Below are 17,369 nucleotides of genomic sequence, written 5' to 3'. Positions count from 1 at the left end.
GTTTCTTGACCGCAACTGAACTAAACATTGAGTTCTACTTTTGAGAGGATGTGATAGCCTTTGGTTTTGCTTACAGAGTGAGCACACAGAAGTAACACAGAGTTTATTACACTTATCCTTAAAACTAAAAACCATTTCTAAACATCTGAAGCAAACAGCTTGGATGATTTGAAAACCTGAGTTACTCAAGTATTTCTGCCATTTCTGTAATTGAATATAACTATGCCAGAGATAATCCCTGGGTATAGGTGTAAACTCTAGTATTTTATGCATTATACAATGTGTACTTATAGATATGTTAATTACATGTGTATATACATGCCACTTATATAAACAGGCTGATATGGAAACGAACTCAAAGCTTTGTATGAAAAAAAATTGAAGGCATGAATTTCAAAATACTTATTTTCTTTAATTTAAGAAAACTCAAAATTCGGCAAATAGTGTAGCAATCTCTAATGCACTGTTCTGGTTTTTTATTTTTTATGGTTTTAATGTTCACATAATCATGATAACTATAAATCTTTCTAATTTAGTGTTTAAAGGATTACTGGCTTATCTTCCCAAAAGAGAAGATTTAGGATAAATGCTTTTAATGACCATGTTCTTAGCTGATTTCCAAATTCAGTCTAGCAATAGCCTACAATGACCTTCACTTGTGACCATTCTTACTTCTCACAGGGGTGAGACCAAGCTGGAGCCATCAAGAAAGCCGCTCTGGTGTTTTTTAAGCAGCCAGAGGCTCGAGCCACCACTTTTACCCAGGTTACCCATGCAAGTTGTCACTTCCTAGATGAATTTTGACTGGCCTGCATGTTCCGCAGCTATATTCCTTCCCCTGCCGTGGCAAGGAAGTGCGAGGCTGGCCCAGCTGCTCTCTGCTGAAGTGTGTGATACATCACGGCATGGTCAGGCGAGACGGGCAGTCCCAACACCATATTTGATTCTTCTGATGGGCTTTCCACGTTAGTCTTTTAGGTCTCAAAAATTGCATGCCCGATAAGATTTACCACAATATCAATTTTAAACATACTAGAAATGCTTACAATTGGATATAATCAAAGACTTAAGCGAGCATGCATATTTTTAATTTGTTTTTATTTCATTAAAATAAGATCATAGCTTTTTTTTTGTTGTTATTGATGATTCAGCCCTTATATGTAAACTGTGCCACCAAAATAAGCCTCAAGGGGTTTGTGTGTGTGTACCTGTGTGTGTGTGTGTGTGAGAGAGAGAGAGAGAGAGAGAGAGAGAGAGACAGACAGACAGACAGACAGACAGACAGACAGAGACAAAGAGAGAGAGGATGTGTTCATGTGTGTGTGCGTGCATGCATGTGTTTGTAGGTCTGTAAGTACTGCCATTTTCAAGTCATTATATTCAGATCAATGAATATCACTTTCAACTGAACCAATTCCTGTGCTCCATATGGAAATATATGCTTTCATGCATTCAGAAAGGCTCTGTAAAAAACAATAGGAGAATCTTGAGATCTTAAAGAAGCCAGGTATTAGTCTGAATATGCGTTTGGGCACTAGGTGTCTTGGACTTTGAAGAGTTTGGAAAATTTTCAGTCAAGCGCCTGAAAAAACACAGTGATCATCATAAAGTAGTCCAAAGTGAGACTCCATGCTGTAAGCATGCGACATGGGACACACATGTCACCAAATCATTGCTCTAAAGTACTTGTTTGGGAGTTTCGTTTGATTTTAAGTATTTGACTTGGTATTTCCCTCTGTGCATTAATTTCTCCCCTAAATGTTCTACCTCAGACTGAGTATGCAAAAATGGCACTTGGAACATTTTCTGGTTCTGACGGTTGGCTATAGTTTTATGAGGAGTAGAGTCATCTTCTGCAAGTGCTGTGGTAGTCTGTCTTAGCTGAGTTGTGACTCTATGGACTTAATTGTCTGCTGTTGGTGTCATTACTTACTGATTTCAAAGTGCAAGGTTTAGGGGGGAAATTAACCAGAAATCAAACATTGCTACATGTTGGATATTTGCTGGACTAAAATCTACTTTTAATTTAGATTTGTCTGTGAGTTTTATTGATACATGCATTCTTCTGTAGGAGCATTGAGACTTAATTGTTGAGTTCAACCAACTCAAAAATACTTTTTAGTGAAAGGCGGAAAAAATACTCTTGCTGTTGATTTAGCTGAATAGAATGAAATAGTGTTGGATAGTTGTAGGTCTCATCATGTTCCTCTCAGGGGAACTCGTTTCTGGAGCTTTTGTGGAAGTTTTAAACAGTAGGTGTTTGACTGAGTTCTTAAGCCCACAACTGACTAGAAAAAGGACTGTGTTTTTTTCGGACTCTGATGAAGGATGGGGAAGTGACTTTAGCTTTTGATTTCTCGACTGTGTCTTTCAAATAACTTTTCAGGAGGCAGAGATGGTATGTAAATAGCCACTCTGACCCATCTCAACCTGTAGAGAACTGTTTCGGTGTTCTTCTGCAGAGAAAACCCCCATTAAGTCTGGTTTTGATGGAAATGTTTGTCTCCCTTCTCAAGATAAGTGGCCTTTCTCTCCTGCTTTCCTAATGCCCTTTGCCTCACTCTTCAACTACGACATAATTACCTTCCATTTTCCATACCATGCTTTTATGAACATGGCTATTTTTACATAAAAGGAGCACTCAGGGTATTATACATTTAACATATGTCAAGGAGGAGCCAGATGGTGGCAGTTTATATTTTTTAACCACTCAGTAAGTGGTTGAAAAGAACGTTATTGGCTTTAGTCACGTCTTTTTGCCTTGGACAAGCAACAAATGGCCCCAGTAGATGGCTACTTGTTGTTCACCCAAAATGTTTTAAAGCAGGATATGAATTTTCATATCCAAGTTGTCAGACCGAGGTCCTCAAAAGACTTTCTTTGTCTACCTGTATGATAAAATCGAGGATTCCTTGAGAGTAATGTCTCGATTTTTGAGGCAATCTGTAATGGCTGAATCTTTTACTTTGTCTCTTGAACCATACAGCAGTTTGTAAGAGTCAAAAAAAAAAATGTGAGCGCTGATTGAAAAAAAAAATAATGAATGAAATGTGAGCGCATTTCAGTGGAAGTAGGCCAGTTGCTAACATTCTCTTCTACCTCTGAAAGTTAAATTTTATTATTTAATTGGACAAAATACCAAGAGCGCTATTCTTCACGCTCTTCCTCTAGAGAGGACGTTCTCTATAAGGTCACGTGATCTGGGGGGAATGTCCTCGTGGCCTGTTTGGTTGCTAATTCTGTCATTCCTCTGTGGTGATAAGCCATTCCTCTGAGTGAGTGGTAGTTGTAGTTGACCTTGAAAGCATCGTAATCAGGTACCATGTTTGAGAGCATGGTTCTTGGATCAGCAAGCGCTTCCACAGCATTGCGCCAGGCTTCTGCTGTAGCCAGGCATGTTTTCTATGGCTGAGTTCGGCCTGGAGAATGTTGCATCTTAAATCCTGCTTCCGGCGTGCATCCATAGAGCATAAGCCATCATCCTTCTGTAGATTCAGCAGTCTCTACAAGGGATGGAAGTCTCTAACTTTTAAGGGCCATGTAATATTGGACAGGTTAAGGAGAAAATAGTACAAGGGACCAAGACTGAACTTGTACTATGTGGTCTTATCTGGAAGCCTTCAGCGGTTATGCCTATATTCCCAGATATGTTTGTTTGTTCTAACTTTCTCGGAACTTAGTGTATTTATGTAATTTAATATGGTAAATTTCATTTCTGGTTTCTTTGCTCTTTTGATATCATTGTAGTATCACAACTCTGGCAATATAAATGAAAGTAAGTTTTTTTTCCTTTGTATTTATCATCAGCCACTGCTTTTAAATAAGTCATATGCTTTTCGATCAATCTGGTAATCATTTTGGCATAGTGATAAGAATTTTACCCTCTGCTAGAGTATGGATTTTCTAATGTTTAGCATGTAGTTATTTATATTATAACAACATATAGAATTAGTATAAATTGTTCTTATACCAATGTCTAGAGTATAAGTGCTTATTTTTCTAGAAAGTAAAATAGTGATTTTAAAATGCAGATATGAATCTCTTCATGTATCCAGTGACTCAAGAACACCAGGTAGTATATTGGGCAGTTAATGTCACTTAATCTGAGCTCAACTCATGGTTTCATTTACTAATGTAAGTAAAATTGCTACCTTTGATGTCTTCCCATAGTTTAACAAGATTTTCAAATTTTCATAGAATAAATTATTCACACTTTCCTATAACCAAAATATGACCTGAGGGTTTCAAACAGTGTTCTGGCCTTGCTCACCGAAGAGACCTCAGTAGGACTAGAGCTCTGACTTATGGAAGCTCGCTCTAAACCCTTGGAGAGGAGAAGCCTCCTGTAAAACACTTATGAGACAGAAGCTAGTATACTATCTTTCAGTTTTGGTTCATGAAGGTCCTAAGGACTTATAAGAGTGACTCTGAACATTCTTTGGGAAGCTTCCCAGGGCTGAAGCTTAAAATGCTTAACAACCAGGAAACCTCTTGGATGGCTACAAAGTAGATCTCCACATAAGCAGGTTCTGCTCATTAGACAGGAGTAGGAAGAAGACAAAGTCTTTCCCCTACCTACTGCTAAGACATGCTGAATGCCAGAGCCCTGGGCAGATAGAAAGGGGAAAACAGAACAGTTTCCTCTTTATTTAAGGTATATATGCATTATCTCCAGAGGCAATTAGAAATGGATATAATGTTGCCCAAACCTGTTACCTATAGTCCTACATTTATCATCATAAGGCAACACAATAGCAAAATTATATCCAGTGGTTCACACTGGGCATTAGTCATCCAGGTTAGTAGCTAGTATTAATTGTACTATGAAGCATGATGCATTAGTAAGTATTTATATTTAAGTATAAGACACAAGTAAGCATTTAAAAGATAAATTTGATTGAAAATTAAACATAATACCTTTGGTTAAGGAGAAGTAAAGGGTAAGTATATTTTCTAAAAATATTCATATGAGAAAGCATATATACACGTATTTTTATATGATGCTAATAACATTCTCCCCTCGAATTTCTATATGGAATGTCTGGTATTATAGGAAAACATTTGGAACTGTATGCTTCTAACATTAAATTCTTTATTATTCATTAAAAACATTTTCTAATGTTGCTAGATTTTATTCAAATTGATGCATTCTTATAATTTATCAAAAAGTAGAGATGAAATGATCTAAATGTAATTCTCTCTATAAGAGTCACATAAAAATACAATCATCTATTCCCTCTTCATGAAAACAATAAAGATCTAATGTCTATTCCATATCTCATTTTATAGTTGATGTTTTAATACATAATGTGTACGTGTACTGTGCACTTGGCATGTATGTGTAAGCATATGTTTGCATACACATACATGTGTATGTGTTCACTCTTCAATACATAAACATGCATGCACGTGTATAAAGAGCATATTTGGCCAAAGCAACAAGTATAGTGAGCTAAATGGACCTGAGGCAATCATATGAAGCAGAACTCATGGAGAAGGTAGATCATGACCACGCCCAGAAGACATAGTTGAGCATAGCAGGCCAAGAAGATGAAGATGAACATGAACCTTTTTCTTTATGACTAATCTCTGAATACTTCTGTTTCTTATCAGTGCTATTTATGCAGTGTCCACTCATCAAAACCCATAGACTCAGCCACTGGTGAAGTTGAGTGCTGGTAGCAATTACCCAGTATGCCCTGGGTTACCACAGAAGCTGCTACAATTATACTCAGTCACAGCTTTCCCAGGCTTTTTTTTTTTTAAGAATAAAAATATCCTGGCTGAAAGAACCCAAAAGCTTGGGAGAAGAAACTCTGTCTCAGCTTTTCTACATTTCCCAAAGTAAAGGGATTTGAGGTTTAAATTCATATTGTATGACCGTCCTAAGACGCATCAGCTCAAAATGATAAAATGGCTCCCCTCTCCAGCATTCTCCTCACTAGGAGGGATGAAATATTAAACATATATTAATAAATAACTATTTTATTATATACTTAGCTTGCCAGGCTTAACTCAAATAACAATGCAGGAAGCAAGCCCTATCCTAAAATTACTCTTCAGTTTTAGTTCACATTTCAAAAATATTAAAGCCCTACCGGCATTGAGATTTAAGATAAGTCAGCAATTATGAGCCATATTTCTCCCAATAGAACTTCTGTTTGGGGAACCATTTAGGTCTTTTTAGAATAGCGCATCTACTCTTTACAACGGCTAGAACAGTGTGACCCAAACACTTGGCTGCTGAAATTAATGGAGCTCTGAAGCCATTGGTTTGTCCATGAGCTATTCTTGCATCATAAAAGAGTAAGCCTTGTTATATGTCATGTCTTTCCCTCGGTTTCCATAAAACACTGCTCACCCATGATGTCTTCCCACATGATGCCAGAAATTGTATTAGATATTTATTCTGGCAACATTAAGGTGGCTATTCTTGCCGCATACTGTGTCACAATGATTTATTTAAAGGAAAGATTTGCAGCCTGATCATACGCTGCATTCAGAATGAGCTCCTAATAAAGATTCCAGACAATGTCATTTATGGAGAAATTTCCATTTCATTTAGAATTCTTTGCAAGTGTTGAATTTATTTATGATGTTCAAAAAGGAATGAGGGGAGGTGATCCATCATTTTCTGCTAGTAAAGTAAGGAGAAAATTATGTAAGCTAGAGAAAGATATAGCTCAAAGCTGAGACATAATGAGTGTGATTGATGTTAACCTGTAGCCCTGCCTTGCTAAAATTACAGAAACGTGGACAGCACTTAGAAGCAACTGACGGTGTTCTTTGCCCTATGGAAAAATTCCATCTGAAGAGGTGGAAGTCATGATCTGATTTGATGCATTTAATTAAAATAATAATTAGTTAGATGAGAGCATCCTGAACTTTCCTCAACCCTTTTTGATGTGGCATAGTTGTTTGCACATGGCATTCATGTACAAATGAAGATGCTAAAGCACGTTTGTCTGTCTTTCCAAGCATCCACACTAACCACTGTCCTTTCTGGCTGAAGAGTAGACCTTGCCCGTGTTACTAGTATATCATCCTCTCTAGAATCAAAGGCGTCACTTTTAGTGCCATTCTCCCACGTTTTCCCACACATGACAGAGTGTTTCCCGGTCACTTGAGGAAAGGGGGAGAGATTCACGTCTTTGACATGGGCTTTGTTTCCAGAAATTAAATGCAACCAGCTCTTCTGAAGGAAGCACAGTTGATGTTGCTCCACCCCGAGAAGGTGAACAAGCAGAAATTGAACCTGAGGAGGACCTTAAGCCAGAAGCTTGTTTTACTGAAGGTAAAGAAACTCTAACTTATTGAAATCTCCATCCCTACAGAACCTGAATAAGCCTCGTTTAAAAGAGATGTAAAAAAAAAAAATGGGGAGGGCATGTTTATTTTGTTTTCCCCATTTCGTCCAGCCTCAGATCTTAAAATTTCCAGATTAGACTACAGCCGAGGCTGTGTCTGGACAAATGAGAAAGTGTGCTAAACACACACGTTCTTTTTGCTGTTTCTTCCTTTTGCTCTTGTTGTCCGTATCCTCCAGAATGTAGTATCATTTGAGATGCACAGCATAATGGACTGTCACATCATGGACGTGGCAGTTCCTTCAAAATGCATGAGGAGTGAGATAACTGGACTTATATAAGCTATAGCAATTATACCCACTCTTCCCAGTTGCAATTTTGTCTAATGTGTGCTCTAGCCAGAGCTGTTTGGAAATGGCGCTGTGCTGTAGAGTGTTGGCATGCCGCCATGTGATTCTCCCAGTGACCAACTCATCTTGCACAGAAATCAATAAAGATTTATTGGTTCATTGCGGTTGGATTCGATGTGACAGGTAGTAGCTGGGAGAGAGCAACAGATTAGACAGAAATTGGAAGTCATATGACGTCTAGGAGGCAGAGGGGAAGAGAGCAGAATAAGAGGCAGGGACTGCAAAATGAGTCATAGGTGTGACTAAGAAAAGAAGCAAGGCTGAATAGAAATTAGCTTGAGAAAACTGACAGTGGCTGACACCTAGGGAGACAGTGGGGTTTTCTATGCTTGAAAAGAAGGGAGAGAGTACCCAGGGTCACATGGGAAGATGAGTAAACAACTTACATATCTGTCTTTGCTCCCAAACCAGTGAGATGAAAAGGGACTTTATTTTCCTTAGTGTCCTCAAGGCAGAGAGATTTTAACTTGCATTGAAAAAAAATAAGCCATTTTTTTAACTCAAGCAAATGTATGGAAATTCCATCGATGCTAAATCTGTAAGTTTAAGTGGGACTCATTATATGCTAAATCTATAAGTTTAAGTGGGACTCATTATATAGGAGAGTATTGCAACAAAACTGGGCAGTAAAGCAGCCAGTTAACTATGACATGAACTGGGGTTAGGGTAAGGAAGAAGGAAAAATGTTATTTCTCTTCATATTACTGTTCAAAGTCTATTTTTCCTAATTTATTTTATTAATATTGCCTTTTAGGGTGCATTAAAAAATTCCCCTTCTGTCAAGTAAGTACAGAAGAAGGTAAAGGAAAAATATGGTGGAATCTTAGGAAGACATGCTACAGCATTGTGGAGCACAACTGGTTTGAAACGTTCATTGTGTTCATGATTCTCCTCAGTAGTGGCGCTTTGGTAAGTGATTGTGTCCTGGCATGAACCAAGTTCTGCCGAAGAAGCCAACTCTCTGGTGACACTAGGAGTGCCCACTCAGTTTAGAAATCAAAAGAATAGGTGTATCTGTGCCGTGCAGAGCTGAGAACTCTGCAAATTTTTGTTCAAAGCAAGTCAGGAACAGGCTGAATTTCACGTCTGGTGACTGATTGCCCACCAGGTGTTTTCCTCACTTGACAAGCCATCTGCAGACATTCCTCTGGCTGTGCTAGCATGCCTGTCAAATGTCACCCGGTCTACCTTAATAATTGCGTTTCCGGATTATCTGTGGATCTTGCTTTCTTTAAATACCGTGAACTTATTCTTTGAAAATAAGAGATGGAATCACAGAAGATACTGTTGGAAGGAGCCGGTTCTAGCTCTTATGAACTGGATGTCTTTAGTTCATCTTCCATGAGTGGAAGCATGCCTTTTGGTAGTGATTGACGTAGATACTTTTCGGGGAGACGTAAAGATGTCAGCACATATAAAATCAATATAGATGTCAACAGTCCTGTGCCAATATTCCCTCAGCTAGCTTTGGTCTTTAGCTTCAGCCTGATAGAAAATATTTGAGTGATTTAAGTAGGTTGGTTCTTAGACTAGAAATATTCATAAATGTTTTGGGAAGCCATTAAAGTAAGTAAAGTTTCCTTGATTCACAGGCCTTTGAGGATATATACATTGAGCAACGAAAGACGATCAAGACCATGCTGGAGTATGCAGACAAGGTCTTCACGTACATCTTCATCCTGGAGATGCTCCTCAAATGGGTGGCCTATGGATTTCAAACCTATTTCACCAATGCCTGGTGCTGGTTGGACTTCCTGATCGTTGATGTGAGTATCAGAGCTGATACCTAGGAATTACTTCTTTAGAATGAGTTTCCATGTACGTCTGTGATTGAGACCTGAGCGCCGAGAACCTTGGTTCATTCGTGCTAATGTAACTGTGGAAATTAAAACAAAACAAACAAAAACGGACAACGTCAACAAAGCCTGCAGCCAACTCCACAGTGAGACCTAGCTCTCGTGTAAGAAGAGAGGAAGTGCCCCAAAGGTCGAAGTGGTAAGAGAAAACACACAGAGGCCTCTCTGTACCACAGGCAGGTATTGAGGTTTTGCCACACGTAAAGTAAGCAAGCCTATTTGCAGATGGATAAGATCTAAGCATTCAGCTTATTAACGGATCATTTAAAAGTCTTCAGGAGACTCAGTCGGGATTGATTGGGGGCCAGGAATTGTGAGATTTTCACTTTAAGGCCCAACTAAATTACTTGTTACTAACTAATAACAAATTGACTTGTTTTCTGTATTCCTTCAGTCACGTATCTGCAGAGACAATAAAGTACTTCTCTATTTTACAGTAGGTAGTTAGGAATCCCCATAGCTAGTGAGATATTTACCTTGCAAAGAGTAAGGAAAAGGTCTGTTTTGACTGACCTGAGGGGAGTGTCAAGAGGAGCCTCATAACATGGAATCTGTTTGGCTTTGGGGCTATTTTAGCTTTTTAATATAAATAATAAAGACACACTAGGAAAAGAACAGCCATCTGGTGCCCTGGAGTCTGAGGTGTCTCCCTGTAAAAGGCCACACAGTATCCTGAATGAAACAAGGCTCTCCATGCCCTGCCTTCAAGGCAGTCAAAATCACTCTATTTCTAGCCATAACATTTGAGTATGAAACAGTGACTGCTGAATAAACACGTCCATTCATTTTAGCATTTTTTAAAGTAAGCCTGGGTCTGTTCAACTACTACTGTCCTTCTCATGTACACCCACTCATTGTTCTACAGCCAAAATGTGTTCAGCCCTCTAAGTTCACCAGAAGTCTGCTAAGTTTCATTTAATACACCATAAACGACTTCCAATCTTTGTGGCTGGTCTTTCATGAATAATAATGATTAATCTTAGGTTGTCCTGAAAAAGCTCTTCATAAAGGAAGGTTTAATGTTCGTGACTATGAGCTGGAATGGGTCTTTAAAGATGACCTTCACTGTAATCTAGACATTAGGAAGCTGAAGTTTAAATAATTTTCCTGAAATAACTACTAATCACAAAGTTGACACTGTTCATATTTAACTGTTGATGTTTTGTTTTTGTTATGTATGCTAACAATTTACTAATGAGGTAATCTACAGGGTTTTACATATATATTATTTTACATACTATAATTCATACAGCATATTATACTTAAACTATATAATATAGATATTTTCATGTCTTCTGTCAAATAATTTTAAAGGAGCAAGTCAATTATGCCAAAATATTTTGTCTTTCAGTGAGTAAAAATATTGCTGTACTGATTAATGAAACCCTTCTACTTCTAGGCAAGTTGTTTTATATTAGATTTTTATCTTCTGACTCCAAATAAGATCTGAAATATATAAATTCATGTCAACAGATGATAACAGCTTAACTTCAAAGAACTGGACTGACTGAGTTAAATTACAATATATACCAAATTAATATCATTTTTCAAAGTACAAAAGTTATTCTCTTATTTCCCATTATTTTCATTTTTATGTGTGAGGGTACATTGGTGGCATCTATGTCTGTGTGCCACATATGTGCCAGGTATCCACACAGTCCAGAAAAAGAAATCAGATCCACTGAAACTAGAGTTAGAGATGGTTATAGGCTGCCATGTGGGTGCTGGGCATCAAACCCAGCTCCTCTGGAAAAGTAGTCACTGCTCTTAACCTCTGAGCCATTTCTCCGCAACCTAAATAAAATACCTCAGAAGCACATTGCTGACTGTTAGCATTTTGTCTAAGCTCTGCCCCACCAACAGCCAGGTATGCACTGTCCCACAGTTACCTGGCAACAGCCAGGTGTGCCTGACTCACTATAAAAGGGGTTGCTGTTCCTGTTCTCTCCCCATTCCCTTCCTCACCCACTCCATGTGCTCTTGGCTGGCCTCTACTCCTCTATCTCTCCTCTCCTCTTCTCTCTCTCCCCCCCCATCTCTCCCAGCCTTCCTCTGCCTCTACTACCCTCTTGACTCCCCTCCCCATGCCCTGAATAAACTCTATTCTATACTATACCATCGAGTGACTGGTCCCTCAGGGGGAAGGGGTGCCTGCTGAGGTACCCCCATTCCCCAATACCTGACTACAACTCCATAGAACATATCCCCCATCCCTTTATATTCTTATAAACACATCACTGATCCTGTCCCAAACTGCCACAGAAAGGTCAGACTTGCAACAAGGAATATTTATCTTTGAAAAATGCAATCATATATGTGAGGCACGTAGCTATGTTTTTTAAAATGTTGCTTTTCTTCAAATCCAACAAAATGTAAACATGGTGGTCTTTTTACCCTCCTAAAATGAATCCATTTACTCAGCAAATCTATTTGGAAACCTTACTGTTTTCAGACTCAGACTACTACAGACCAAGGAGATGGGTGGGGGATAGGCAAGCATCCTGCAGAGACTATACTCCAACAGATGGGAAGAAGTCGCCAAATCAGCTTCAATTATTAAAACCACTAAATCTAAATGTAGGATCACCGCTGTGCAATAACAAAGAGTCATAGGACAGGATGTGACTCTGGGTTGGGGGCAGGAAGTCACTGTCAGCTGTTGTCCAGTAGGTGTCCTGAAGAGGTGCTCAGAGGTGCACAGCCTCCATTGAGAGAATGGAGGGAAGAGAGAAAGAGTCCTGTGGCTCTCACACTTGGCTCTAACATGAGGATGAGAAGTAGAAATGCAATAAACAAGGAAGAAAATTGCTCTGCTAGCCTAGGATGAAACACAGGGGGAAAGATGGAGACGGAGTCCGAAATGGGCCAAGACATCACCAGACACTGTAATTATATATGCAGAACATGCTGCAAGTGATACAGAATGAAAGGAAGACTTGGGGAGTCAAGCCATGCGAGGTGTAACTAACGTGCTTAAGTGACGACATTTGGAGGAAGGAAGGTAAATCATGGAAGTGGGGAGATGGATGAGGAAGTTGTTTTAGTCATCCAGTGAAGGAGATTTTGGCTCAGACCAAGGCTAGGATTTCCTGATGAGCAGTGCATACGGAATGAAGAAAGAGTGGACCCAGCACATGGGTTTTCTTCTACCTTGAACACAAGAGCATCAGGCAGAACCACAGCTGTGATGTGCGCTGTGAGAAAACAAGTTTGCCACAGTGGGTGAAGGAGAGAAGGAGGTGTACGTATCGGACGTCAGGAGTAGATGGTGAGTTTTATACAAGTCTCGTGCTCAAGACAGAAGCCAGAACTCCATGAGTGAATTTAGGGGTTATCGGGCTTTTTGAACCTGCAAACATGCTTTAACTCCTAGGCGGAGAATAAAAATTAATGAAGGAGCCCAGAAGTAAAGTCTGCAGAAGGAAAGTCTGGACTTTAACATTAAGAAGGTGGGCAAAAGAAAACACCACTGACAAATACATAAACAAAATCCCAGAATAGACAGAACGTGCATAGAGATTTTTCAAAAGAAGGCGTTTTCCACCCTACGGTTTCAGTTGGATTTAGAAGTGTAAGCACAAAAGAGAGACTTGGGTACAGAGAGCAGAGGTCAGTGGTGATGTGGGTATCACATGGAGGTGATGGGATAAAGCTCTGAATGAAAGGAACGAGTAAGGAATGGAGATGAAGAAGTCCCCGCAAACATGATGCTTCCACTTAGAATCAAGAAGGCCATCCTTCTCTATGTCTCTGTCTACAGCAAGATTGTACTAGACAGATCACCTTTTCCCTTTGCGTAACTTTTTATTATCAAAACATATCATCCTCATAAATTGCATACTATGCTGTAATATTCCCAGAACTAGAGAAACCATTTTTTACCAATGCTGGTAGATTAAACGCATAACCTAATTAATATTGACTTGACATTTCTTGAAGACAACCAGAATCCGTATGGTCCTTGTGAGTTTTTAATACAAGCATAGCACCATCCATTAGCAAACTGATCCTCATCACTTGTAATTATAGACATCATAAACAGACGTAATCATTTTCACAGTCAAATCAACACTTCAAATTCGGGCTCACACTTGATTAAAGATGATATATCCATTAACAAAGACACTGTGATTGGTTTTTTTAGCATAAATAACATGCAGTGTGATTTTGTTGTAATCACCTTAAAGGATCAAAGAAGTAAATACGGAGGAACCACATGTTTCAAAATATGCATTTTTTTAAACAAACAAAAATAGTGTTTAGAATGTTTATGGAAAATATCTGTGTAAGCCATGACTTGTAAGTATCACATAGTACTCTCCAGTGATGTGTCTACCACACTGGACTTACCCTTTACCCTGAGATGAGCTTTTAGGTCATCTTCTCACTACCAAAAACAAAACTGCAATGACCAGGATACTTGTGTTTCCATAACTTCAGAGCCTTGGGATTTTTCTAATCAAGACCAACACATATGCTATAAAAGCCTAAGAGTAAAGAAGCAAATAATTTCAAATGTCCTGCACTATAGATCCCCATTGTTACTGGTGGTGAGCGGTGTGTGTGTGTGTGTGTGTGTGTGTGTGTGTGTGTGTGTGTGTTTGCACGTGCGCACACATGTGTGTACTCAGGAATGCTCTCAAGTTCAGAGAGCAAACTGAGACTTCCACCCAGTGTTTCCCAGTTCAAGCCACCAGTAATGAAACGAGCAAACAATCAAAGAATGGCAAGACAATTTACTATAGGACACAGTGCACACTTAAGAAGGGATTGTGGGTATTTGAAGGGATTGAATGGAAAGGCATTGAAGAAGGGATTGTGGGTATTTGAAGGGATTGAATGGAAAGGCATTGAAGAAGGGATTGTGGGTAAAGCAAGACTGGGGCTGAGCTAAATTAGCTCAGCACCGTTCAGCAATGAGGCCTCACATTCAGTCAGAGGGAGAAGTCACAGATTTGGACAGCTCCTTTAGACAAACTGTAATGGGAAAGAGGTATCAGTTAAAGCAAGGAGAAGACATGGAATTCTAGGAATGTGTTGGGAATTTCCCACAAAAATGTTACTCCTTTGTGCCTTAAATTTTTTGAGGGAGACACAGACACATTTCACCTTCCTTCTGGGGCCCTGAAGGCTGAAAGCCCAACTTAGTACTACTGAGTTTATTGGAGGTGAGTGGCTTTAAGTAGGCACACAGACACCACAGCAAAGTCCCACCCTTCATGGGTGGTGACATCTTGGAAATTGTGTGGCGTAGTCCAATTGAAATTAATCTTTTGCTTTTCCCATAACCACCAAATCCCTTCCAGCTGAGGGAAGAAACAGAGAAACAGTATTTGGAATCTCAGGTGAGAGTCTGATCCTCACTTTTTCTTCTTCCTGGGGAGTGTCACTACCATTTCCTTAGACTTGTCCACTATCGCCATGGTTACCTGGGCTGGAGTCCAACAGTGCCATGCTGTACCCAGAAGAGAAAGCACCATACCACACAACATCCTATTTCTGCTCTTACATGTTTTCTGATAACATAATATGAATGGAGAGAATAGATAGCTTTGCAAGGCTAATGACATGAAGGATTTATTATAATGATACAAAGAACAGTGAGGTTAGTGGGGTTTCAGGCTTCTAGATGGTCCCTGGAACCCACAATCCCTTCTTCAATGCCTTGTGCTCTTTTGCTCTAATTCAGCTCTGAGATTCTACAGTTCCATCAATCTTTGGTAAGAACTCAGCTAGCTTTTGAAAATTATTGTTATTTTTATTAATCCTAATTGTCACAGGATAAACTGAGGAACCTTTTTCAGTCTCATTAATGATAATAAAAAACTAAAAGAAAAACTTAAAATAATGCTCAAGGACAAATCTCTTGCTGTCTCAGAATAATAGAATATGGCAGGCAACTAACTCTAAGTCCTGCCACCTTCTCAGGACAAGGAGATAAAAGAAGAGGACAAGAGAACGCCATGCCATTTGTAAGAAGCCATGTGATATAAGGGACATGGGGAAGACTTTGCAAAAACAAAGAGATTGCCCTGAATGCCAGGGAAAGCATGCCTTGATTTTTGACCAGCATCTAAGAAAGGGAAAAGGAAGAAGAGAAGAGAAGAGAAGAGAAGAGAAGAGAAGAGAAGAGAAGAGAAGAGAAGAGAAGAGAAGAGAAGAGAAGAAAAAGCTATATTTTTTTTAAAATTGAGACTCAATAAAGGAGACAGGCCACATGACAGAGGAGCCACATAGCCTGACAGAAGTTCAAGTGGCAGAGTGGGGCAAAGGTTTCTGGGGGAGATACATATACTATCTCATTACAAGAATAATTGTTCTTCTCATCTCCTTGGTATGGTTTGAGGTGAATCAGTCTTCATGAGAGGTATTCACCCAGCCAGGTGATTGACAGTCCTAGCTGGATTAACTCTTAAGGGAAGAGACAATAGCACACAATGTTCTAGTCTTTGGAGCATAGTGATAGGTCTCTACCAGGACCAGAGTGATGGTCCATTCCTTTGACTGGGTGCCAATCGCTGCACTTAATGGGCTTCAACAAGACCCTGCTGCCCACCCTCAGCGGCCTCCAAAATCACTGTAGCACTCTCCTCTTCAAGACTGGAGACACTAATTAGACCAGGGTATATATCTGGATCTCAAGGTTCACAGACTGCTTACTATCCTTCTACATTTGCTATTTTTCTGACCAAAACATAAAATTTGGGCATGTTTCCCTCTTTACTCAAAGTAACACGGGAAAAGTTCCATTAAAAAAAATTAAAAACTTTTATTTTCAATTAACTCATTTAAACTCTGGGATGGGGAAAAGAGGGACAAACAAGAATTAAAAATTAAACTTTTTAACATTAAAAAAGGAGTGTGGGCCCTAAAGTAATTTATGAGATGGGCAAATATATATCATATATATGTATGTCATATATATAAAACTATATTATATATCATATAAACAATAAAGCATAGTTTTCTACATATTATAAAATATAAAAATATATAATTTGGTGTATACAATAAAATATAAATATATATAATTGCATGTGAGTATATATTTATATATGTATGTATATATAAATGCATATATATATATACATACATTTATTTTTTTTTGGTTCTTTTTTTTTCAGAGATGGGGACCGAACCCAGGGCCTTGGGCTTCCTAGGCAAGTGCTCTACCACTGAGCTAAATCCCCAGCCCTATATATACATACATTTTTAACATGAAGATTCAGATATTGATCCCAGATTGTTTGCCAGAGGGAATTAATGTCTGTCTGGACTGGAGCTTGAGCCACAGCTCCACAGGTAGCCTCCACAGAGCAGATGGAGGCACCGTGACATCCAGCAATCACTTTCTGTGTTGTTCCAGTCTGTTTTCAAGCAGTCTGGTGGCTACAGGTCCAGGGCCTTTTGCATGTTCGTTAAGCTGCTTCCTCACTCCTGTAGATGTGTGGGTCTCCCTCGCTTTTCCTTTAAAGAGAAACCCATCATCTCTGGGCTTCCCAGGATCCTCCATGTTCTAAAATTAATCTGTTCATTTTTCTCTCCAGTTCCTTTTTCTGTATCCCTCTACCTTCCTCTTCTTTAGCAAGTCTCATTCAAACGGGGAGCAGAAGTAAATATTTACTCAAAGAGATAGGTTAAAATTTGAGTTCAGAAAGAATCTGCATGTGTTATTGTTTGGCTAACGAGGGAGGCCAAGGTAGGAGCTTAAGGCAGAAAGCTGGAGGCAGGAGCTGATGCCAGTGCAGAGGCAGCGGAAGAGCTCTACTTTCTGTCTTGCAACCGTCATTTAAGGT

At 39.2% G+C, this 17,369-nt stretch overlaps 1 protein-coding gene across 5 annotated transcripts in view; it reads left to right on the top strand.

The window, feature by feature from the left end:
* The window catches only part of Scn3a (sodium voltage-gated channel alpha subunit 3), a 111,730-nt gene that overhangs the window by 77,930 nt on the left and 16,431 nt on the right, over positions 1 to 17,369 (top strand). For all 5 annotated transcript variants that reach the window (XM_087653743.1, NM_001437770.1, XM_087653744.1 and 2 more), the window contains 3 exon segments: positions 7,174 to 7,294; positions 8,472 to 8,626; positions 9,310 to 9,483. In XM_087653743.1, the coding sequence (XP_087509869.1) occupies positions 7,174 to 7,294; positions 8,472 to 8,626; positions 9,310 to 9,483 (450 nt within the window).

Source organism: Rattus norvegicus, chromosome 3 (genome assembly GCF_021556685.1).
Source record: "Rattus norvegicus strain SHRSP/BbbUtx chromosome 3, alternate assembly SHRSP_T2T, whole genome shotgun sequence".
NCBI classification, from domain to species: Eukaryota; Metazoa; Chordata; class Mammalia; order Rodentia; family Muridae; genus Rattus; species Rattus norvegicus.
Note: the sequence above shows the minus strand (reverse complement) of the source record. Positions and strands in the feature narration are given on the sequence as shown.